The sequence below is a fragment of the Mobula birostris genome, chromosome 14 (genome assembly GCF_030028105.1).
Source record: "Mobula birostris isolate sMobBir1 chromosome 14, sMobBir1.hap1, whole genome shotgun sequence".
Classification (NCBI taxonomy): Eukaryota; Metazoa; Chordata; class Chondrichthyes; order Myliobatiformes; family Myliobatidae; genus Mobula; species Mobula birostris.
The window spans coordinates 21,869,113-21,894,987 of record NC_092383.1 but is presented as its reverse complement, the minus strand read 5'-3'; the positions used below and the strand labels follow the sequence as shown (position 1 = coordinate 21,894,987).

At 42.2% G+C, this 25,875-nt stretch overlaps 1 protein-coding gene across 3 annotated transcripts in view; it reads left to right on the top strand.

The window, feature by feature from the left end:
* myo5c (myosin VC) overlaps nucleotides 1-25,875 on the top strand; it is a 123,589-nt gene that overhangs the window by 55,478 nt on the left and 42,236 nt on the right. For all 3 annotated transcript variants that reach the window (XM_072278210.1, XM_072278209.1, XM_072278207.1), the window contains exons 15-26: nucleotides 488-622; nucleotides 1,693-1,790; nucleotides 1,901-1,987; nucleotides 2,076-2,187; nucleotides 3,740-3,951; nucleotides 12,373-12,538; nucleotides 13,670-13,816; nucleotides 17,129-17,293; nucleotides 17,441-17,534; nucleotides 18,803-18,866; nucleotides 22,733-22,913; nucleotides 23,559-23,652. In XM_072278210.1, the coding sequence (XP_072134311.1) occupies nucleotides 488-622; nucleotides 1,693-1,790; nucleotides 1,901-1,987; nucleotides 2,076-2,187; nucleotides 3,740-3,951; nucleotides 12,373-12,538; nucleotides 13,670-13,816; nucleotides 17,129-17,293; nucleotides 17,441-17,534; nucleotides 18,803-18,866; nucleotides 22,733-22,913; nucleotides 23,559-23,652 (1,555 nt within the window). The remainder of the gene's footprint in view (nucleotides 1-487; nucleotides 623-1,692; nucleotides 1,791-1,900; nucleotides 1,988-2,075; nucleotides 2,188-3,739; nucleotides 3,952-12,372; nucleotides 12,539-13,669; nucleotides 13,817-17,128; nucleotides 17,294-17,440; nucleotides 17,535-18,802; nucleotides 18,867-22,732; nucleotides 22,914-23,558; nucleotides 23,653-25,875) is intronic.

Sequence of the window (25,875 nt, the reverse complement as noted above, 5' to 3'; positions counted from 1 at the left end):
TTTCCAAGCCATAAATGTCACAATGTCTGAAGGAGAGTACAGGTAAAAGTAAGCCCAGAATGGGGGTGCAGGAGTCTTAGGTCCAACACTACAGGTACAGGAACAGTTTTAACCCTTCAACCAACAGACTCCTGAGCCAGCGTGGATAATTTCACTCACCTCAGCCCAGATCTGAACCCACAACTGATGGCCTTACTTCAAGGACTGTACAACTCACTTCTCAGAATTATTTATTTACTATTTTTTTTTTGTATTTACACAGTTTGTCTTTTGCACATTGGTTGTTTGTCAGTCTTTGTAGTTTTTATTTGATTCTGTTGTATTTCTTTGTTTTTCTGTGATTGCCTGCAAGAAAATGAATCTCAGGGTAGTATATACAGTATGTACTTTGATTATAAATTTACTTTGAGAAACATGGAATTGGATGCAGCAAAACTTAAATGTATTGTAATGACCTATCGTGCCTCTTTTTTAAAAAAATTTACAGTTCCAGCTACTAGTCGATTTCTTTCAAGACAATGAAACATCCACGGGAAACTTGAATGCACATATTAAGGTCAGAGCTGCAAGGCCAGGGTTTAAATCCTTCAACAAGCAACACCGCACGACAGTCGGCAGTAAGGTACAGTTGTGTAGGGAATCACTTTCTGCAATAAGACCTTCTAACAGAACTGCATCTTCTAATGGGATCCAATCCTCTGTCGTTCTGACAGTGGTAATGTAAGTAGGTGGTGGTTAAAAGATGTCTCCTTCGCTGAGGGCAAAGGGTACCAGTCAGAAAGTCATGTTGCAATTGTAGAAAATGTAGGTTAAAGCCCAGTTGGCGTATTGCATGCAGTTCTGTTTGCCTTATTATAGGAAGAATGTGGAAGCTTTGGAGAGGGCTCAGGAGTGGTTTACCAAGACACTGACTGGACTAGAGGGTATTAGCTATAGATGCTGGACAAACTTGGATTGTTTTCACTAAGGCGTCAGAGGATGAGCGACGACTTAAGTAGATGTTTATAGAATCATGAGAGGCAGAAACAGGGTTAGACAGCCAGAATTTTTTTTTTCCCCAGGGGAGGTTGTTGGGCGCCGCTGTTATAGCTTGGGGCGTTCTGGAGTTCGGAGTTCAGAGTTCAATTCTGGTGCCGTTCGGTAAGGAGCCTCTGTACGTCCTCCGTATTGATGGTGTGGTCTTTCTCCGGTCCTCCAGTTTCTTCCCACAGTCCAAAGAGGTTAATCGGTCATTTTTAAATTGTCCCGTGATTAGGTCGGCGCTAATTGGAGTTGTGGGGTTGCTGGGGTGGTGCAGCTCGAAGGGCCAGAAGCACCTTCTCCGCGCTGAATCACCAAATGAACAGATAAATCTGGAGCATCAGAGAGCGTCGCTTTAAGGTGGGAGGAGGTGGCAGAAGTTTAAAGGGCATTTGCGAAGCTAGTTGTTTTACCGAGAGTGGAGGTGCCTGAAGGTGCTGCCAAGGGTAACGGTGCAAGCAGATCTGAAAGTGATGTTCAAGAGGCTTTCATTTCGGCACATGAATACACAGGGAGTGGAGAGAGGTGGGTTATGTGCAGGCAGCTGGGATTAGTTGGATTTGGCATTGTGCTTGGCACTGACATAATGGGCTGGAGTGCCAGTTCCTGAGCTGTACTATGTCCAACCAAAAGATTGACTTGCTAATCCTGCTGAAATTATGTTAATTGCAGTTCCGTAATTCTCTGCATTTGCTGATGGAGACACTTAACGCCACAACACCTCACTATGTGCGATGTATTAAGCCAAACGACGCCAAACTCCCATTTGAGTAAGTTTTCTTGCCTTCTTAACGTTACTTCCATAATTGAAATATTACGTAATAATAACACCTATCGTGCTGATGAACTTCAAGTTTAATATTGCAACTTTTAATTTCAGATATGACTCAAAGAGGGTTGTTCAGCAGCTGAGAGCCTGTGGTGTTCTGGAAACTATTCGGATCAGTGCACAGAGTTACCCTTCCAGGTGAACCTCAACTCCTACCAATCCTGCCACTGCAGTGCCTGGTTGTAGAAGACTGTGCAAAACATAAATATTATTTCTTCATTTTCAGATGGACTTACTTTGAGTTTTTCAGCCGTTACCGTATTTTGATGTCACAACGTGATTTGGCAATAAATGACAAAAAACAAATTTGCAAAGAGGTCTTGCAACGCTTAATTCAGGTCAGTATAATAAGGGAATACAGTTAAATTATTTGTCCAACTCCTGCCATTGTTAATACTTCAACTGATCATAACTCTAATCTTGCTACATTCAAATCAATATATAACTCTATTGAAATTAATATTGTAATGTAATATGCTCTCTCTCTTTCTTCCTCTGCTATACATGTTCAAGAAAATAATTGTGACACAACAGTATGTAAGGTAAATTATATAATGGTTAGAAACATTTCCCTTTACTCCATGCGAGGATTGTATTGGTTGCAATATTAGTCCTGTGAGAATGCATTAATGTATGATGTGTGTGCACTGAATTTTGCTTCTGAAATGTAATTTCATTGTTTTACTGTGTAATGAATTTCAAATATGGACTTCAATGCACCAGACTGTACATACATTGATGCCTGAAGGGACACACTCAACGATTCAGGAACAGCATTTTTCCCCTCTACCATCCGATTTCTAAATGGACTTTCAACCCGTGAACACTACCTCACTTTTTTTATTCTTTCTGTCTTCTCTGTATTTTTAATTTAGCTGTTTAATAAATATATATATATATATATATATATATATATACTTTCTGCAATTCTCTTTTTCTGTATTTATTGTATTTCTGCCGCTAAGTTAATAAATTTCACGACATATGCCAGTGATATTAAACGTGATTCTGATTCCTGCAACAGAAAGTCAGTTATCCTCTAAAAATCCTGCAGATACTGGAAATACAGAGCAACACACACAACATGCCGGAGCAACTGAACTGAGCAAGTCAGATGTGTAAATTGAGTGAAGCTGCCAGCTAGACTTCCAGTGCCAGTCAGTTCATTCCGTATGCTTGTACGATGTGCCTGCGTGGTTGAACGTGGAAAGCCGTTGCTTCTCTCTCTCCAACTCATCACTGGAGGCCAATGGTAGAATCTCACCTGTGACTCTGTTAACATTCAAGCAACAAAGACAAAATTTTCTTTCGTTTTAACCACTTTACTTTCTCTGTTCATGTCTAGTACACAAGGCTACCACTTCCTTATCCTAGCATCACCCTCCCACCTCCATGTGCGTGTCCGTGATGGAAAGTAAACATCCAAACTAAATGCCTATGTAGCTCAAATGAACCGAACTCAACTCAGCAATATTTAGACAGGAAATAACTCTTGGCTCCTATGACAGATCTGAACCGCCGTGCAATCAGAAACCCAGGAGTTTGCTGACAGGCAAAAGGGATGGAAAGAACTTAATTATTTTACTTTAACATTTTCGACTATTTCATGCTGTGTCCTCAGCTTATCAGGACATTCCAAGGTGAGGCCTTGATGCTGCACTTTCTGAGACTTAGTGACCATGGACACCATACTGCCTAACTCGAGGGTGTAAAAGGCTTGAGATTGGTGTCTGGTCCAGTAGAGTATAGGTGTGTTTTGACTGTAGTAGCATGCGTATTTCACTCCATCTGTTTCTTTCATTCAATAAGAAAACTCTGTAATCAAAGCCTTTTGGGTCTTAGTTTTGATTTCTGATTTTGGTGAATAATAATTCTTTTTGTTTCCTGCAGGATCCAAACCAATATCACTTTGGTAAAACCAAGATTTTCTTCCGAGCAGGACAAGTGGCCTATTTGGAGAAACTGCGGGCAGATAGACTTAGGGCAGCTTCGATCACCATACAGAAAAACCTGCGCTGCTGGATTCAACGGAAAAAATTCCTCAAGCTCAAACAAGCCACTGTCGTCATTCAACAGTATGTACGTGGGCAGCGCGCAATACGGTAAGAATGTATCCGGAATTTATTCCATTGCTTTGGAAAACAATAAATAAGAAAAAAAGATTTAGAAAAGGCAATGAAACTGTGGTATGTTTTAAATATATTGGCAATTATGACAGTTTAAACAGGATATGGAGATTTTCATTAACAATAAAGTACAATTGAAGTTAAGTCAATATTATGTAGCAGGCAAATGTTGTAGCATGGAACGTACTATAGACTGTGAGCCTGTCCCCTGTATGATCATGGTGTCCAGTGAAACAGGAACCTTTTGCAGGCTTCCCAGCTTCCCAGCTATGCAATCTGCCTGCGGAGCTGGCATCAGGTTAAACCAGGCCCAGGCCCAAGAGAATCGGTCCCTTTTCTAACTTATGGGTGTTATTGACTGCCAGGAGCAAGAGAACTGAAGCTATTTACAGATGGTGCTGAGCATATGAGAAATTCTGCCAGAGGATATCGTGGTGGTAGATACAGTTATGACACTTATAATGTTTTTTTGAGATTATGAGGACACTCAGTCCTCGTTTATTGTCATTTGGAAATGCATGCATTAAGAAATGATACAATGTTCCTCCAGTATGATATCACAGAAACACAAGACAGACCAAGACTAAAACTGACAAAAAACTCATAATTATAACATATAGTTACAAAAGTGCAAAGCAATACCGTAATTTGATAAAGAGCAGACCATGGGCATGGTAAATAAAAAGTCTCAAGTCCCGATAGCCCCAACATCTCACGCAGACGGTAGAAGGGAGAAACTCTCCCTGCCGTGGACCTCCAGCGCCGCAAACTTGCCAATGCATTGGAAGCACCCGACCGCAGCGGACTCTGAGTCCGTCCAAAAACTTCGTGCCTCCGACCAGCCCTCCGACACCGAGCACCGAGCACCATCTCTGCTGAGCGCTTCAACCCTGCCCCGGCCACCAATCAACAAGCAAAGCCAAGGACTTGGGGCCTTCCCCTCTGGAGATTCGGGATCACACAGTAGCAGCGGTGGCGAAACAGGCATTTCAGAAATTTCACCAGGTTTTCCTCCATGCTCTCATGTCCGCCTCCATCAAATCAGGATTGTGCACGGCATCCTACTTGACAGATAACAGATATTCATCACTGGAGTGTTGGTGACATTTATAGGATTGTCAACCATCTATAGTCGTCTATGTGGTACCACTCACCGCACAGCCTTGGCAGCTGGCAAGAGGTCAGGCAGTCAGAGCTATCAACATATGGATGTTTCCATCTATGTGGCAGCTCCATCATGGGTTCTAGTCTCCCCTACATTGAAGACATCTTCAAAAAGTGATGCTTCAAGAAGACTACACCCAACATGAAGGGCCCTCCCCATCCAGGACACGCCCTCTTCTCATTAAAACCATCAGGGAGGAGGTACAGGAGCTTGGGGGTGCACAATTAATGACTCAGGAGTGGTTTCTTCCCCTCTGTCATCAGATTTCTGAGTGGTCCATGAACCCAAGAACACCACCTCACTACTTGCTCTCTTTTTGCATATCTACACAAAGGGTGTTTATTAGGTACGTCAAAAACAAACTTACAAAAATCGGCAAAAATAGTGAGAAGAAAACTGCCAATGTTTACAAGATACCTACCAGAAAACACAGTAATAGCTCCATACTTTGTCCAGTATGAGCTCTCGGCCGTCCCGATTTCTCTCTCTCCCACTGAGAGTGATGATCCTCGTTTACTAGGCACCAGGATATACCGTCTTTAATTATGCACAAAATTAACTTAAGACTACACATAAATTTGAATATGATGTACCCCACAATGTAGTAACGATCATATTACAAAATAAACAGATGTATCTACCTTAAATGTAGTATAAAACAGCATATGGTATACAGATTTACACACCTCCATCACTAAAGAATTGGAATATTCTGATGTGACTGGCGGAGAGGCACCACAAAGCCAACGCGAGCGCATCAGCTCAGCTCAGGACCCATTCTGAGAACATACTGGGTAAGACATTGAAGTGTGTACACTCCATGCAAGACAAGGCAGTGTTTTTGCATGTGTGTCTGTGTGTGTGTAAATGCACATGTGTAAGGGGTGCATTTACCGAGCGCCCTCTGTCACATGATTTACAATAATTTCTATGTGTTGCACTGTCTGCTGCTGCAAAACAACAAATTTCACAGCTTGTCAGTGATAATAAACCCAACTCAGATTCTGATTTCTCAGTTATATGGATAGGAGAGATCGAAAGAAAAATGAGCCATTGTAAGCAAATGGGAGTAGCCCAGTTAGACAGCTTGGTCAGCATGGCTGGATTAGGCCGAATGGCCTGATACATAGTTCAATGACTCCAGGCTTTAAAAATATGTAAAACCCATGGTTTGTGTTTACGTTTGTGCATGCATATTTATAAATTTTCAAACTTTTACTATGTCTAACGTGTGACTGACTCAATGTCGGGGCATTCACAAATGTTCAGTGACGTTGATAGCTCTGACTGGCTACAGAGCCTGTCTGTGAGTGTCCCCACACAGGTGGATTTCAGATGGTCCCTGATGCGCTGGGAGCTGGGCTCCCAGTTGGAAGACTGCACTGGAGGTCACACTGAAACAATCGATGTGACCCGAGGACAGCCAGAAAGCAGTTTTAGAGTCTCAGAATACCTATCTCATTGTTTCATAAAAGCACAGTGAACCATTATTCCAATGTAGTACTGCTAGATGAAAATAAAGACGCTGTGATATTTCCACCACACAGTGTTAAAAGATAACTTACTACTGTACTCCTGTGTTTAACTTTGGCAAAAATAACAATGCCATGTTGTATTTAGGGGTATATCACAAATCGTTTACCATATGCACAGCAGTTAGCGAGACACTATCACAGTCAGGGTGTCAGAGTAATGAGTTCAATCCCAGAGCTGTCTGTAAGAAGTCTTAAGGTTCTTCCCGTGACTGCCTGCGTTTCCTCTGGGTGCTGTGGCTTCCTCCCACATTCCAAAGATGGTAGATGAATTGGTCATTGTAATTTGTCCTGTAATTAGACTATGGTTAAATAGGTGAGTTACTGGGTGGTGTGACTCGTTGGGCTGGAAGGGCTTGTTCTGCCTTGTATCTCTAAATAAATCACAATTCATTTCGCATACCACCATTTACTGAAATTGCTATTTAGTGTCCTGTTTAGTTTCCCACACAGAGTAAGCAGGTTTACTGCAATCTTACTGCTGAATTTATACTTTAAAATGCATAAATAAATAGGTTTCTAAGAGATTTTCAGGGTCACGTCTGCCTCAGAGTCGGAGATTCTGAGTCCTCTAACCATTAATGTTTCAAAGGCTTGATTGACAAATCCAATCCTCTTTAAAAAGTTTATTTTCTGTGGACTTTGAATAGCTACTGACATGATGAAGGAAACGCTGAACAGTGCAAGAAGTGGAGGACTTTCATTGCTGCCCTGAGAGCCAGTGGTGTAATAGGCAGTAGGGTAGAGAGTGGATTTTGAAGCTTCAGTGATAAGAGAATTAGGCTGAGCCAACAGTTTGACAGTCTTCTAGTGTTTGAATATATGAAGTAGGAATAAAGTTTGTGTCTCCACTGATACATGGCACTAATCCTTTGGAAATATCATATTGGATATTACATACTTTAAATAGGAAATGTGACTGTATTAAGTTTCCAAATGGAATCCAGCTTAAGTTTGTCATTATTAAAACAGGAACCATGTGGAAACTCTCACTCTGTGTTACCTTTAGTCCTAACCTGCTACTAAATTGTGGAATTAGAATATAGGACACAGAACGCCACAGCACAGTGCAGGCACTTTGGCCCATGATGTTGCGCCAACCCTTTAACCTTCTCCAAGGTCAAAATAACCCCTCCCTCCCACAGCGCTCTCCATTTTCCTTTCATAGTTGTGCCTCTCTAAGACTCTCTAAAATGTCCAAACACCTCTATCTCTAACACCATCCCTGGTAGTGCACTCCACCCACCCACCACTCTCTGTGTAAAAGAAAAACCTGCCTCTGACATCTCTCCCAGACCTTCATCTCCACTCCTTATCATTTTGCTCGCATTAGTCATAAATTAATAATCTTATTTGGATGCCAGCCACAAACTTAAAATTCTTGGAATTAGACAATATAGATCCTTTTACGTCTCTTTGTCAGCGCACTAATATTCATTAACTTTTGGATATCTTCCTTATGGAAATAAAGATTACATTGGATAAAGTTGCATCAGACGTTCTGTGAAAACATTGTCACAGTTCCATAGCCCACTACAGCACGGAAACAGACGCTTCAGCCCATCTAGTCCATGCTAAACCATTAACCCGCCTAGTCCCATTGATCTGTACCTGGACCATAGCCCTCCATATCCCTCCCATCGAGGTACCTATCCAACTTTATCTTCAATGTTGAAATCGGCCCACATCCACAACTTGCACTGGCATCTCGGCACCCTCTGAGTGAAGCTCCCCCTCATGTTTCCCTTAACCCAACCGCCGTAAAACAAGATACAGACAGGTGTTTACCTTAAATATTTCACCTTTCACCCATAACCCATGACCTCTATTTGCAGTCTCACCGAAATTCAGTGGCAAAAACCTGCTTGCATTTACCCTATCTATACCCCTTCATAGTTTTGGATACCACTATCAGGTCTCCCTTCAATCTTCTACATTCTAAACAGTAAAGTCCTAACCTTTCCCTATAATTCAGGTCCACAAGTCCTGGCAAAGTTTTTTTGCATTCTTTCAATATTATTTACATCTTTCCTGTAGGTAGGTGACCAAACCTTCATACAATACTCCAAATTCAATCTCACCTATGTCTCACATAATTTTAACATAACATTACAACTCCTGTACTCAGTACATTGATTTATGAAGGCCAATGTGCCAAATACTTTCTTTACAACCCTATCTACCTGTGATGCCACTTTCAAGAAATTATGGATCTGTATTCCCAGATCCCTCTTCTACCACAGTGCCCTTCTGCTCCACAAATATGATCAGTTCTGGCTGGTCCTCTCAAAATGCAACACCTCACACTTTTCTGCATTAAATTCTACCTGTCATTTTTCAGTCCATTTTTCCAGCTGGTCCAGATCCTGCTTCAAGCTTTGATAGCCTTTCTTGTTGTCACTACATCCCCAAACTTGGTGTTATTTGTAAATTTGCTGATCCAGTTGATCTCACTATCACCCAGCTCATTGATACAGATGACAAACAGCTCTGATCCCTGCAGCACTCCACCAGTCACAGGCCTCCAGTCAGAGAAGTACAACCATCTACTACCGTTTATTCATCTGGCTTCTCCTGCGAAGCCAACGTCTAATCCAATTTATTGTCTATTCTTGAATGCCAAGTGACTGAACTTTCTTGTGGGACCTTGTCAAAGGCCTTGCTAAAGTCCATATAAATAGCATCCCCTTACTTCCCTTCATCAACTTTCCTGGTAACTTCCTCAAAAAACTCTATATAGATTGGTTAGGTATAACCTACGATTCACAAAGCAATTTTGGCTATCCCTAATCAGTTCATGTCTATCCAAATACTTATATATCTGGTCCCTAAGAATACCTTCCACTTACTTTCCCACCACTGATGTTAGGCTCACCAGTATATAATTTCCTGGTTTACTCTTGGAGCCTTTCTTAAATAATGGAACGTTAGCTAGCCTCCAATCTTCCAGCACCTCATCAATGGTTAAGAATGTTTTAAGTATCTCTGCTAGAGCCCTAGCCTCCCACAGGGTCTACGGAAACACCCTGTCTGGCCTTGTGGATTTATCCACCCTTATTTGCCTCAAGACAGCAAATGCCTCCTTCTCTGATGCAAAAAAAATCCATTTAAAATCTCCCCCATCTTTCGCGGCTGCATACATAGATCACCACTCTGATCTCCAATTTTGTCCCTTGCTGTCGTTTTGCTCTTAATATATCTGTAGAAGCCCTTGGGTTTTCCTTCACCTTATCTGCTAGAGCAACTTCATGCCTTCTTTTAGCCCTCCTAAATTCTTACTTTTTTTGGTGTCTTCTCTCTTCTTCTTCCTTTCCAGTCCTGAAGAAGGGTCTCAGCCTGAAACGCTGACTTTATTCATTTTCATAGGTGCTGTCTGATCTGCCTGAGTTCCTCCAGCATTTTGTGTGTGTTGCTTCTTTCTTAATTGTTCTCTTGCATTTCTTGTACTCCTCTAGCACTTCATTTGTTCCTACTTGCCTATACTTGCTATACACCTTTCTCTTAACCAGAACCTCAATGTCTCTTGAAAAGTAAGGTTCATTAAACCTGTTGTCCTTGCCTTTTTATTCTGACAGGGACATACAAACTCAGTACTCTCAAAATTTCACTTTTGAAGGCCTCCCTCTTACCAAGTGTACCTTTGCTAGAAAAATACCTAGCCAATCCATAATTGCCAGAATCTTTCTGATACTATCAAAATCAGCTTTTCTCCAATTTAGAATCTCAACCCGAGGACCAGACCTACCCTTTTCCACAACTACCTTGAAACTGATGGCATTATGATCACTAGATGCAGTGTTATCCTGCGCAAACCTCTGTCATCCACCCTGTCTCATTCCCTAATTGGAGATTTAGTACTGCACTCTCTCTAGTTGGAGCTTCTGTGTATTGATTAAGGAAACTTTCTTGAACACATTTGACAAACTCTTTCCCATCCAGCCTTTTTACAATATTTTAGTCCCAGCCAATATGTGGAAAGTTAAAGTGACCTACTATCACAACCTTATGTTTCTTGCCACAGTCTGCGATCTCTGTACAAAGTTGCTCCTCTAAATCTTGCAAGTTGTTGGGTGGTTTATAATATAATCTCATTAATATGGTCATATCTTTCTTATTCTTCAGTTCTACTCTTAAAACCTCAGTAGAGGAGCTTTCCTGCCTGTCTTGCCTGAGCACTGCTGTGACATTTTCTCTGACTAGTAATGCCACTCCTTCCCCTGTAATCACCTTCCATTCTAATATGTCTGAAACAACAGAACCCTGGAACATTGAGCTGCCAGTCCTGCCCCTCCTGCAACCAGATCTTACTAATGGCTATCATGTCATAATTCCACATGCTGATCCACGCCCTTAGCTCATCCGCCTTCCCTACAATACTCCCTGCATTGAAATGTACGCAGTTCGGAACATTAGTCCCACCACGCTCGAGCTTTTGATTCCTGACTTTGTATGTCGGCTTAAGAACACCTTTCTCCACAACCACTCCACTATCTGTTGTGGCGCTCTCTTTCCCAACCCCCTGAGGGTCTAGTTTAAACCTCCCCTCACCACCAAGTCCGTGCAGCATTAGCAAACTTTCCTGCTAGGATATTGGTCCCCTTCCAGTTCAGGTGCAAACTATCCCTTCTGTGCAAGTCCCACCTTCCCTGTAAGAGAGTCCGATGATCCAAAAATCTGAAGCCCTCCCTCCTTCACCATCTCCTTATCCACTTTATCCACGTGTTAAACAGGATAATCTTCCTACTTCTGGCCTCACTAGCATGTGGCACAGGTAGCAATCCTGAGATCACAGTCCTGGTGGTTGTGTCCTTTAACTTAACACTTAACTCCCTGAACTGACTTTGCTGGACCTCGTCACGTCTTCTTACCCATGTCACTGGTACCTACATGGACCACAACCTCTGGCTGCTCACCCTTCCGCTTAAGAATGCTGAGGACTCGATTTGAGATGTCCCAGGCCCTGGCACCTGAGAGGCAACATACCATCGGGGAATCCTGTTCTCATCCACAGAACTTCTGTTTCCCTACCAATGGATTCCCTATCACTACAGCATCGTCTCTTCTTCTCCACTTCTCTTCTGAGCTACAGAGACAAACCTGCTGCCAGAGACCTAACCAATATGGCTTTCCTCTGCTAGACCATCCCACCCAAGAGTATCCAAAGCAATATACCTGTTGTTGAGGGGAATGGCCACTAGGGTACTCTGCATTGACTGCCTACCCCCTTTTCCCCTCCCAGCCGTCATCCAATTACTTGTGTCCTGCACCTTTGGTGTAACTACCTCCCTGCACGTCCTGTCAATCAACCCCTCAGCCTCCCAAATGACCCAGAGCCCAAACAGTTCCAGCTCCAACTCCTTAACACCGTCTGTTAGAAGCTGCAGTTGTCGTCGTCAGGGACACTGGAGGTCTCCCTGCCTTCCACATCCTGCAAGGGGAGCATTTTGCTGTCCTGCCTGGCATTCCCACTGCATTAAATGTGTAATGAGAAAGAAAAAGCCTCAACACCTCACTCTAACACTGGCCCACTCACACAGTTGAGTAGCTTGCATTTTATTCATCGCAAAGGACAAAGATGAACCCTTTATTTGCTGTGTTTTGGCTTACCTAATGAATTAAAATGCAATTTTGTAATGAAATAGGCAGAATAATTGCTTGTGGTTTATCAGGTAATTAGTAGTTCTATTTGTTTCATTTAAGACACGTATTGAATGCCACTTCCCTGAAGCAAGCATGGGCAGCGGTCATCATCCAGAAACACTGGCGGCAGTTCATAGTGCGCCGTCTTTACCAGCTCATTCTGCTGGCCACCGTTACCATCCAGAGCTACACCCGTGGCTGGCTTGCCAGAAGGCGTTATAAGAAGGTAAGACTAAAACCAGCAAAAATGTAACCCTAGCAACTCCAAAGTAAGAGCGTTGTTCAGCAACATCACCCTGACTAAAAGGCGACACGGGAAGCACCAAAGAGCCACGTCAGAGACAGACTCAGCACAAAACGGCTGAAGGTAAAGAGTAATCACATGCCTGGAAAACTGCGTAACTGCAGACGCTAAATGAAATTAATTCAGTATATATCTGAACAGGTTTTTGAAGGAGTATTAAAAAATGATAATCAGTGGAACACACACAAAGTGCTGGAGGAACTCAGCAGGCCAGGCAGCATCTATGGAAAAAAGCACAGTCGTCATTTCGGGCCAAAGCCCTTCGGCAGGACTGGAGAAAAAATGCTGAGGAGTAGTTTTCTCCAGTCTTGCCGAAGGGCTTTGGCCCGAAACGTCAACTGTGCTTTTTTCCATAGATGCTGCCTGGCCCGCTGAGTTCCTCCAGCATTTTGTGTGTGTTGCTCGGATTTCCAGCATCTGCAGGTCTTCTCTCGTTCATCAGAAGACTTTTTATTTGTTTATTCATTTATGGGATGCGGGCATTGCCAGCTAAACCAGCATTTGTTGCCCATTCCTCGTTGCCCTGGAGAAGGTGGTGACGAGCTGCCTTCTTGAACCGCTGCAGTTCCTGGGGTGTAGGTACACCCACAGTGCTGATAGGGAGGGAATTCCATGATTTTGACCCAGCGACAATGATGGAATGGCGATACATTTTCAGGTCAGGATGGTGAGTGACTTGGAGGAGGATTTCCAACTCGTGGTATTCCCAGGTATCTGCTATTGTCGTCCTTCTAGATGGGAGTGGTCGTAGGTCTGGAAGGTGCTGCCTTAGTAACATTGGTGTGTTGTTGCAGTGCATCTTGTAGATAGTACACACTACTGCAACTGTTTGGACTAAATGAATATGCCCAGTGGACTCTGCAGTTCAGCAATAACCCATGCATGAATATAAAGGAAATCCCTGAAGTATAGCTCCAGAGAAATGAGAAATGATAAAATGTAATTCTTATTTATATTTAGGCTTTTTAAAAGCAATCAGTAGAATGGGTTTTTGCTCTATTGATGGTAAAGGCTTAGACAGAGGATTCTAAGTGTATTTACTGTTTGTTGTAGATGGTGAAGGATCAGAAAGCATTAATAATCCAAAAGCATGTCCGTGCCTGGTTGGTAAGACGCAGGTACCAAAGTATACGGCGTTTCGTTTTGAACATCCAGCTCTCATTTCGTGTCAAACAACTCCACAAGAAACTGGAGGAACAGGTGAGTCCCAAGTCTGTCAGGCAGCAGGAAAATGTACGAGTGTTTCTGGTGAGTTAAGTAATGTACTTGTAAGTAGCTTGAACTTCCAAGCACTTAATTGGACAGGGCTGAGATCCTTCTACTTGTTACTTTGGTAGTTTTGGGAGAAGGATAGTTTTGAAACTCCTGAAGATCCTACAAAGGCAGGTCTGCTCAGAAGATACCTCGCAGACAACCTGTTGATTCCAAGTGTGCCAGTTGTCATAGAACATTCATGGATTTTATGGCGATCCTGAAATTTGTATTTGTATTTATTTTGTTTCCTACATCCGAGGGAGTAAAAATCTTTAAGTTGTGTCTCTGTGGTAATGTACAAACAATAAGGAGGGACAATGTGGGTGGATATTGCCCAAACAGTAAAATTGTATACATAATTGTTTTGTTACATGTATATACAGATATGCAATCAGATCAATGTGTATTGATAAATCTGATGGCCTGGTGAAAGAAGCTGCCGCGGAGCCTGTTGGTGCTGACCTTAATGCTGTGGTGCCATTTTCCAGGCAGTAGTAGCTGAACCGGGGTGTGACTTGGGTGGCCGGAGTCTCTGATGATCCTTCGGGCCCTTTTTACATACCTGCTGCTGTAAATGTCCTGAATAGTGGGAAGTTCGCATCCACAGAGGCGCTGGGCTGTCCGCACCACTCTCCGCAGTGTCCCGAGATTGAGGGTGGTACAGTTCCCGTACCAGGCAGTGACACAGCCGGTCAGGATGCTCTCAATGGTGCCCCTGTAGAAAGTTCTGAGTATTTAGGGTCTCATGTCGAACCTCTTCAGCCCACTGAGGTGAAAGAGACGCTGTTGTGCTTTTTTCACCACACAGCCGGTAGGAACAGACCAAGTGAGGTCTTTGGTGTCCACCTTAAATAGCATTGTGAAGAAAATTTTGGCTTTTCAAGGGAAACCAGATTTATTTGATGAGAATGACGGGAAGATCAAAGAGTTAATTAACCAGAAACATGAGGCATTCCAGTATTGGAACCTCTCAGGCCAACATCTCCAGTACTGAAGTCCCAATAGGATTCAGATTCAGATTTATTTATCACATGGACATTGAAACATGCTGTATAATGAAATGCATCATTTGCATTAACAACCAACATCACCTAAGGAGATAAACACACCTAAGGCTATTCTGGGGGGGTAGCCAGTAAGTGTCACCGCATATTCCTACATAACATGGCCAATCTGCTTAGCAGAACAAGTCAGACTACAAAACAGAACATTCCAAGCGATAAAGAAAACAAAAGTTATTTTCGGTCAGCAGGTGTCGAGCAGACCACATTGCTAACAGACTTGACATCGGTTTCCTGTACAGTCTATTCCAAGCTCTGTTGTGGGGGAGGTTACCAGGTGAACGGAGAAAAACGGCTTGGGGCTGTGCACAAAGCTTCCTTGAAGAAATGCAGCACCCCCAATAACTCACACAAGATGCTGGAGGAACTCAACAGGTCAGGCAGCATCTATGGGGAGGAATAGACAGCAGTGTTTCGGGCCAAAGTCCTTCCAAAGTACTTTCCAATAACTTTAGGAATCACTCGGCCAGGACCGGTCAACGTGGAGGGGGAGCAATCAGGATAGTATTGTGAATCTTGAGGCCATTCATTGGGAGCACGGAGGACTCTGCATTAGCAGCAGAAGGAGCATACCACCTCATAATCTCCCACCTGCCCCATCAACCATCCATGGAAGAGACTGCAGTTCCCATAATGGTCTTCTTGGCCACCTCAGAAATCCCAAAACTAGAGTGAAAGCAAACCTTCCTCAATCCCAATAGACCGCCTGAGAGGGAACGTTTCGCAGTGTTTACAAAGAATTGCAAATGCCATTTTCTATAAGGTAAAATTATTGAAATTTACCTGTCAGTGTCAACATAAGGGGCCCTAAATGGAGGTGAGGGAGGAGGTGAATGAGTACAGTTGGTGTAGCATTTCTCTCACTTGCAGGGATAGGTGCCAGGAGGGAGCTTGGTCGGGAGGGACAAATGGACAGGGGGATCATGGAGGGAACAACCCCTGAAGAAAGTGGAGATTGGAAGGAAAGTAACGATGTGGTAGGATCCCATTGAAGGTGACAGAAGTCATAGAGAATGATGTGTTGAGTGTGAAGGCTCGTGGGGTGGTAGCTGAGGATAAGAGGAACTCTACCCATATTAAGGCAGCGGGAAGAAGAATAAGTGCGGATGTTTGGGAAATGGAGGAGATGCGGATGAGGGCAGCATCAGTGGCGGAGGATGGGAATCTCCATTCTTTGAAGAAGGAAGGCATCTCTGATGTCCCAGAAAGGAAAGCCTCCTGCTAGGAAAAGACGCAGTGGAGATGAAGGAACTGAGAAAAGACAGGATGGGAACAGGCATAGTCACTCTAGCCATTACAAATGGCCTATTACAAATTTAGTAAATGTATTTAGGGATGTTTTGTTAAGCCAATTATGTCTTAAAATTATTCAGTCAGATTTATTTATACATGTTTGAAATGATTTGAATGCAATATTAAAAAAAATGAATAGGCTGGTTTCTTCCTGGCTTGATGCACTTGCTGCACAGGTGATAAGGTGGAACAGAAGGCAGATGGAATGCTTTCATTTATTAGTTGAGGCAATGTCTTCAAGAGTCTGGAAGTTATGCTGCAGATTCCTACAACTTCAGTTAGGCCTAATCTGAAGTATTGCATTCATTTTTGGTTGCCCCATTGCAGGAAGGATGTGGAGGCTTTGGAGAGGGTGCAGAAGATACTTACCAGGATACTTACCAATTAGAGGGCATTTGCTATAAGGGGAGGTTGGATGAACTAAAGTTATTTTCTCTTCAGCAGCAAAGGCTGACGTGAGGCCTAAGAGGCATAGATAGATGGCCAGTATCAATTCCCCAAGGTCAAACTACCTAATTTAGAGAAGATGCATCTAAGGTGAGAGGGAACAAGTTGAAAGGAGATGTGCTGGTCAATTTTTTTTTTACACAGGGAAGTGTGTGGGTGCCTAGAATGTGCTGCCAGGTGTGGTAATGGGGACAAATATCTTAGAGATATTTAAGAGGCTCTTTGATAGGCCATGAATGTGCAGAGGATGGAGAAGTATGGACATAGTGTAGGCAGAAGAGACCAGCTTCGTTAGGTATTTAATTGCTAGATTACTTTGGTTGGTACAGCATCATGGGCAGAAGTGCCTGTTCCTTTTCTGTAGAGTTCTATGTTTCACACTTGCTGTGACTAAGTTATTAGTAGAGATAAAATAACCTTTGAATATATGTAATCTGTTTTTGTTGTTCTGTACCAGAGCAAAGAGAACAAAGGACTGCTGGAACGTTTGACCTCTCTGTCTGCACTTCAATCTGTTGATTCGGAAAAATTTCACAAAGTTGAGGAAGAGTTACAGAAAACAGTGACACAAAAGCAGTTCCTTGAGGACCAAATGAAGAAAAGCAAGGCAAAAACGGAAAAGGTACCATGTGGAATGGCATAGAACTGGATCCAAATTATTGGCTTGGCATTTTGAAGGGGAAGTAGAAGGAAAAATTGAACCCTATCTTTTCCTCAATAATGTTCCCAGAGCATCTTTATTCTTTCTTTCAATTTCTTATTCCCACAGACATTGTCAGAACTCCGGAAGGAAACATTATCCCTGCAGGCTCAAAATGAGAAGATGAAGCAACAACACCAGGAACAGACCCAAGAGATGAAAAGTATGTTTTCTTTGTAAGCCTCCACATTCAACACATCATTTTCTGCAACATCCACCATCTTCAATGGGATCCTACCTCCAAACACATCATACCTCTTCTCCATTCTCTGCTTTCTGCAGAGATCACTCCCTCCATGATTTCTTTATCGATTCATCCCTTCCCACTAATCACACTCCTGCCATGTACCCATGCAAGTGACCAAAGTTGGAAACTATCCTTGGGCTCGAAGGCTGTTGGAAGTTTGGAACTTTCCCACTAAGAGCTAAGGTGTTGGACAGCATTATTTTAAAATCTGAAGTTGTTAACCAAAAGCTTAAAGGGTTGAGGTACAAAATATACTGAATTAAAAATGGCGATATGAGTTTTTAAAAAAAGGTGTTAAAGATGGTGACGTATAAAGGGATCCTTTTGTTCCGTCCAATACCTCGGGCTGTAATACTGTGTCGTGGTGCGATCACGGACAGGGCTTGTATGCGTAAGTATGTACAGGATCTTTCCTCGATGATCTCCTGCCATCACAAGAGGGTGGGGTTCACAGTAAGTGTGTTGGACCAGGTGACACGTGGATAGAGCTAGCCTGGAGGATGCAGGATGAAATGTGGGTCTCGAAAGGCAACTGGAGGTGAAGACCAAACGATGAAGAGGGTGGCAGAGATCTTGAGGGAGAGGGGATGAAGCAGCAACCAGTGGACAGTCAGGAAGGATGGCAGGATTGGCAGCAGTGTGTTTGGATGCATTATGCTGCATTCTGAATTTAAAGGAGACCACTTGGGGAAAGGTGGTCAATTATTGGACATCAGAATCCGATGTCACAACATTGCATTCAGCAAAGATCCATGAACACTTTGCTAGTGGAATCTGACTATGTAGCATGTAAAAATGTTGCATTGAAGATCCTTTTTTTTTTGAAATATTGCATTAGGGTCTTTGTCTGCCTTGTACTGAGATACCAACCATTTTTAATACCATTTCTGATAGTGTAGTTAATGCTAGTCTGTAAAGTTGATTTGGATTATGAAAACAGTTTCAGAATAGACACTAACCTAGAATTTTTAATCAGAAAACAAAACAGAATCAAATCACTGAAACCATTTTTATAAAATCCCTGCTTAACATTGAAAATGTGTGAGAATTCTTCCCCTGATCCTATGAAAGTTCAAAATATTTTTATGTTGTTAATTGAAACTGCCGACAGGAACAAGATCAAAGTGTTTGTTATAGAAGAAATTTAGCGAAATGATTATTTGATCCTTTCTATTTGTTCACAGAAAAATTGGATCAAATTTCACAGCAGCATCTTGAAGATTTTGAAAGGGAAGAACGTCAAAGAAGGTATAGAGAGATTCTATCTGAATGGCATTCTGTTTCTCCTTTTCAAATGAAAATTGGGTTTCCTATCAGTATTACTTTGAAAGAGTAATTGAAATGATAAGCTGAACAAGAATACATAGTCTCAGACTTGGTTCCAAGGACATGTTTCCACATCAAGTGCATATTTATCATTTTTTAAGTTACAGAAAAGATGTAATGAGATATGTAATAGCAATTGATGTCATGAAGAAACTGAGCTTCCATATTATGAGCTCAACTACAGAAAGGTATTTGGGCATATAAACAGATTTTATATGTTAACATCCTGAAGACAGTGTTGGCGTGTGGTTAATAAGTGGTTGAGGTGTTCGTCTAGTGATTTGAAGGTCGCTAGTTCGAGCCTTGGCTGAGGCAGCGTGTGTGTCCTTGAGCAAGGCACTTAACCACACATTGCTCTGCGACGACACCGGTGCCAAGCTGTATGGGTCCTAATGCCCTTCCCTTGGACAACATCGGTGGCATGGAGAGGGGAGACTTGCAGCATGGGCAATTGCTGGTTTTCCATACAACCTTGCCCAGGCCTGCGCCCTGGAAACCTTCCAAGGCGCAAATCCATGGTCTCACGAGACTAATGGATGTCTATATACAAATCCTGAAGACAGACACTCAACATTTCAGGAATAGCTTCTTCCCCTCTGCCATTAGATTTCTGAATGGACACTGAACCCAGGAACACTATGTCACTTTTTTTCCACTTTTTACAATACTTATTTAATGTAACTTTTTAAACTATATATATTGTGTAATTTACAGTTTTTCATTATTATGTTGTCGCATAACAATGAATTTTAAGACATATGCCAGTGATATGAAACCTGGTTCTGATTCTGTTAATGCTGAACATTTGTGCCTAGTTTGTCTTTCAAAGCAACCAGATATTATGAAGTAAAGACGCAAATACATTGTGTAAAATGCTACTGGTAAAGCTGCAGGTCTCTAAAGTATTACTTTTGTTTTTACAATGGTTATGGCAGGCTAGGATGTAGTAATGGCCTTCTTCAGCAGATAAGTTTGAATGCCATGTTAACTGCTGTGAATGATTCAACTGATATAAAAAAATTGTATCTGCTGGAAGATAAATTACGTCATGTACATCTGTGGGCTTGAAACAATCATTGAATTAAGGAACTACTTTTGCTTTGCTAACGTCATTGCAATGTTTTTATTTAGATGGCCAGATGGCCATTGAAAATGGTGCAATTAGAATGAATTACATCATTTTCAATGGCCATTGAATTGTAGTCAATTAGAAAACAACAGCATTCTTTAATAATTTAAGATGCCCATAAACCAATAATAGCAACACTTTGAATTTATGTAGTGCCCTTAAAACTGGAAAACTATCAAAGTACTTCACAGAAATATAATTTGAAAGGACATGCAGACATTACACCTAAGGAAGTAAAAACTGATGAAAGCTTAGTTTAGAAAGAGGACTTTAAAGAAAATTTTAGAGAAGGCTGATATACTTAAAGAATTGGTGGTGTTAGTAAATAATTGCCAAGTCCACTGGCAATATCTTCACATGTGGAGAAATAAAGACGATGGTTTTTGTTTGTAGAGTAGAGAGCTCCTTATCGCTTATGTTAATGATACCCAAATTCACTATTGAATTTACTCATTTGGGTAAGAGTTTGTAGAACTATTAGTGTGCATCATGTTTATTCCTTATTATAAGTGTCGTGGCTCAAAATACTTCATTTCCTCCTTGGAAAAACTGCTTAAGGAATTAAAGGTCTATCATGATATCAAGAGCACTGAAACCCCATTCCTGAACATATTCCCAGGATTCAGACCCCATTTTCAAACCAATATGCAATCCCTCAATCAACAGACTGAAACATTGTCCAAGTCGCAGATAAAAAATGGCAAAATTTGTTTTGTAGCATCAGAAATTTGAAGTGATCCTTGTGAAAATAGTAACTATATAGCTCCGAGGAAGTGAAAAATCATGTCTGATCTGTCAGAACCAGCTTTCTAAATTCTCTGCAACACACATAAAAGTTGCTGGTGAACGCAGCAGGCCAGGCAGCATCTCTAGGAAGAGGCCTGACGAAGGGTCTCGGCCTGAAACGTCGACTGCACCTCTTCCTAGAGATGCTGCCTGGCCTGCTGCGTTCACCAGCAACTTTTATGTGTGTTGTTTGAATTTCCAGCATCTGCAGAATTCCTGTTGTTTGCTTCTAAATTCTCTGTGATTTTTCTTTTTGTTATTTCCTTCTCGCAGTACAACATTTGACAGCACAGAAAGCAATCCAAATATTATTCTATTAAAAAGAAATTGCACTTTAGAGGTATTGCCTTTTCCCATAGTAGTTTCTGTTAGTTTTTAATATAGATAATGCCTAACTATTCATTTTGGGGAATGGATCACATGAACAGTCTTGGCAGCTCTGAATTTTGTTATAAAATGGCACTTTCAGTTCTCTCATTATCTTTTCCAATTCCAGTAAAGTCAATATTTTTCCATTCACAATTCTTAAAGGTGAAAGGTGAAGGGAATTTGGCACAGAATAATGCAGCAAGCGATATTTTTTCTCTCAATTTCATTATTTTTATGGTAGAAGCAATCTTCGTATTGTCATTGCATGTTTCTTCAGTGTGCCTAGTGCATCATTCGTTCTGAAAAAAAAATCACAAATATATATATTTAGGACAATATGGGATTTTTTAAAAAGTTACATTGGAAATCTGAAATAGAATGGGACGGGGGGCAATGCTGCAAATATTCAGCAGTTCAGGCAGCTGAAAAAGAAATCGAGTTAACAGTTCAGTTCAAAAAGTGGAAGAAGTTTTAGACTGGAACAATCTGTTTATGGTTGCTGCTTGACCAGCTGAGTATTTCTTGCGTTTTCTGTGTTTATCAGAGATGTTTTAGCTAGATCCTGGATACATGGTTAGTTTTTATCATAAACAATAAGAAATAACCGATAGAATGGAGAGGCTCCACTTAGGGAAAAAAGTGCTCACTGTTTCATCCTGAAATCAATCTGTGTTATCACTCTCTAACTTCCTAACTTCCGTTCATGCCCCACCTCCCCTTCGTAACCCATCTGTTATTTATTTATTTATTATTTAAAATTTTTTTTTCTCTCTCTCTCCTTTTTCTCCCTCTGTCCCTCTCACTATACTCCTTGCCCATCCTCTGGTGCTCCCCCCTCCCGCTTTCTTTCTCCCTAGGCCTCCCGTCCCATGATCCTCTCCCTTCTCCAGCTTTGTATCCCTTTTGCCAATCAACTTTCCAGCTCTTAGCTCCATCCCTCCCCCTCCTGTCTTCTCCTATCATTTCGGATCTCCCCCTTCCCCTCCCACTTTGAAATCTCTTACTATCTCTTCCTTCAGTTAGTCCTGACGAGGAGTCTCGGCCTGAAATGTCGACTGTACCTCTTCCTACAGATGCTGCCTGGCCTGCTGCGTTCACCAGCAATTTTTGTCTGTGTTATCACAATCTGTTTGCTCTCTTTAGCAAGTCAATGGAAATAAAAATTGAGAAGTATTTCTCTCTAAACAGAGGAGGTCTGGAACTAAGTGCCTGAAAGGGTGGTGGAGGCACAAATTCCCACTTGAGTTTACAAAGCACCTCCATTAGGAGTGGGGACGCTGAGAAGGCTGTGGCCCAAGAGGTGGGAAACGGAATTAGCCTGAAGTCCTGTTTGTCCAGCTGGGGGTTGGGGGGTGGGGGTGGGGTGGAATGGGATGAATCGCCTCTTTGTTAGGCATAAATCTCAATTAGGTAATAGAGAAATGCATGAGAAAGGGCTTTGTGACAAATATGGGATGATGTGGTTTTACAGCTAATCGTACTATTTCTGCTCTCTTCCTTTAAGGAAATTGGAGAACAATTTTCAAAACCAGAAGGAGGACTATGAGCATCAGATAGAGGCCCTGACTGATGAAGTAAAACATCTGAGAGAGGAAAGAATTCAATTGCAAGAGCAGATTCAGGAAGAGTACCTGGCAAATGAGAGTTTACGGCAGGAAATAACACAGCTGACCAATGAAGCACTGGTATGTGCAGTAAGCACCTAGACCTGGAACGGGGTTCTGCCCTTTCATGAGGTTTGAAAACATTGTTGCATTGAGCAATAATGCCAAGTAAGGTTCATCTGCAAAACGTATTAGTAGGTTGGCCCGAATTTCGTATAGCAGTTAGGTTCTTTGCATCCAGAAAGACAGGCTAAAGCAGATCTCAGATAGGACAGCCCTCATTTCAGTGCAGCCATAACAGGTCAGCGGCTATTAGTGATGCAGTTGTCATGGCAACCAGAATAATGCAGGATTGGCATGGGAGAAGAGAGGGGCCTGCAGGGGAGAGCAACAGAGCTCCCAGCTTGACCCAAAGGGATCTGGAAGTCCAGGTCAACAAAATATTTGTCAGGAGAGGGGCCGTGCACACCAGGGGGAGGCCAGGTGACCTACTGTAAAATGCTTGGCAAAAGGAGATTCAATTTTGTCTCCTCCAGGAGTGAGAATCTGAAATAAACGTGAGCTGACATGAGCGAACTGTCACCATCGTATGCAATTGAAAGACGCATATTGTTAGATATCTGTGTCAGCAATTTTAGCCTAGCTGTCAAGTTCCACCTGATAGTTGACCATCAGAGGCTAAATATGACCTGTGTATAAAATAGTAAGTAAAGTGTCTATTCACAGATAATTCCGAAGCTTAAAGGGGACATTGCAACACTTGAAATGAAGAAACAAGGTTTAGAACTGTGCCTGCAAAATCAAAGGAAAGAAATGCGAGGTAAGAGTGGTTTAGCTCCCTGTGTGATTGCGCGTTGAGTATTCTAGAATATTCAGTGGTACGTGGGGACTGGGTTGCTCTTTGCAAATGCTATTTTATAAAATGGGATTAGCAAAATCTCAGAAAATTGAGAAGTGAACATAATGTCCAAATTCTCTTCCGTTCCTTCTTATTCCCTGTATGAACCATTCCAAAGCCAGGTAATGGTGATTTCATATGTAATCAGCAAATATGGCAGCTACTGAGCATTGAACATGCAACTTCTATAAGAAACAGGAAGTACTGTGTAGGTCAAGCAGCCTCAACAGGGAAAGAAGTACAATTGATGTTTCAGAACAAGGACTCTTCATCAGAACTGGAAAAGTAAGGAAACAAGTGTTGGAATTGTGGAGAGAGGGAGGGGTGGAGTCAATAGATGGGATGTGACCCATTGTCACCTGTTTGACCGAGGAGGCGTGAGGTTTAAAAAGAACCCAAGGCCTTTCGAAACTCTTCAGCGGGCTGCAATCATAATGAGTTATTAGGTGCTCAGCAAACGCTAATAAAAAGAAGTGATGTATAAGCAGAGCAGCCATTGTTGGAGTGGACACTGATAGAGTGGTCAGGCCTTAGCACAACAGGATTCAACGAGGACAGGCAGAGGTTCTAAGTAGGTTTCTAGGTTTTTTTAATATCTTTCTTTGTCTATTAGTATACAGCTACTACAGTGAGAATGGGTCCAGGGTTAGTGAGATGTAGGAACTCTGGGAGAACTCCAGTTTTATTGATAACTATGTACGTCTGCATGAAGGGCATTGAACTACATTTCCTTGGAGATCATGGTAAGGAACTGGAGCTGCAGCTGGATGACCTTCAGCTCATACAAGAGAATGAGGAGGTGATAGATAGGAGCTACAGGGAGCAAGAGTTGACAGGAGGCAGGTAGCTGGGTGACTACCAGGACAAGAAAAGGGAATAGGGAACAGTGTAGAGTACCCCTGTGGCTGTTCCCCTCAATAATAAGTGTACTGCTTTGGCCTACTGGGGAAGCCACAGTGAGTGGGTCTCTGGCACTGAGTCAGGCTCTGTGGCTCAGAGGTGAAAGGGGGAGAAGAGGAATGCAGTAGTGATAGGGGATCCCATGGTTAGAGGAGCACACAGGAGATTCTGTGGATGTGAGAGAGACATGCGGATTGTATGTTGCCTCCCAGAAGACGGTCAGGGATGTCTCAAATCGGGTGCACAGCATTGTAAAGCAGGAGGGTGGGCAGTCAGAAGTTGTGGTATACAGTATATTGATGCCAATGACCTAGGGGAAGAGGTCCTGAAGAAGTCATATAGGGAGTTTTAAGAAAGCTGAAAAGGACCTCCAGGGTAGTAATCTCTAGATTGCTGCCTGAGCCGTGTGCTAGTGAGAGTAAGAATAGGATGATTTGGCAGGTGAATGTGTCGAAGAGGAATTGGTGTAGGGGGTAGGGTTTCAGATTTCTGGATCATTGGGATCTCATCTGGGGAATGTATTACCTGTACAGAAAGGATAGGTTACACCTGAACCTGAGGGGGACCAGGAATCAATATCCCTGTTGGGCAGGTTTGTTAGAACTGTGGGGGGAGGGGTTAAACCTATCTGGTAGGCGAATGGGAACCAGAGTGTGCTGGGACTGAGGATGGGACAGTTGGTATACAAGTCTATGCAGTGTGCAGTGAGACTGTGAGGAAGGACAGGCAGATGATAGGGCAAAATTGCGGTCAATGGGATGAGTTGAAATGTCACATTGGAGCAAAATCACAAAGGGTGATGAATACAGGACGGAACATGTTATATTTGAATGCAATCAGTATATGGAATAAGGTAGATAATCTTGTAGTGCAGTTAGAGATTAGCATGTGTGATGTTGTGGGCATCATTGAGTCGTGGCTAAAAGAAGATCACAGTTGGGAGCTTAACATCCAACACATTGTATTGAACAGACAAGTAGGCAGAAGGGATGGTGTCACTCTGTCTTTAAAAAATGAAATCAAATCCTTGGAAAGAGGTAACCTAGGATTGGAAGATGTTGAATCCTTGTGGGTAGAATTAAGAAACTGCAAGGACAAAAAGACTCTGATGGGAGTTATATTGAAGTCTCCAAACAGTAGGTAGGATGTGGGGTACAAATTACAACAGGAAATAGAAAAGACATATAAAAAGGAGAATGTTATTATAGTTATGGGGGTTTCAATATGCAGGTAGATTAGATAAAT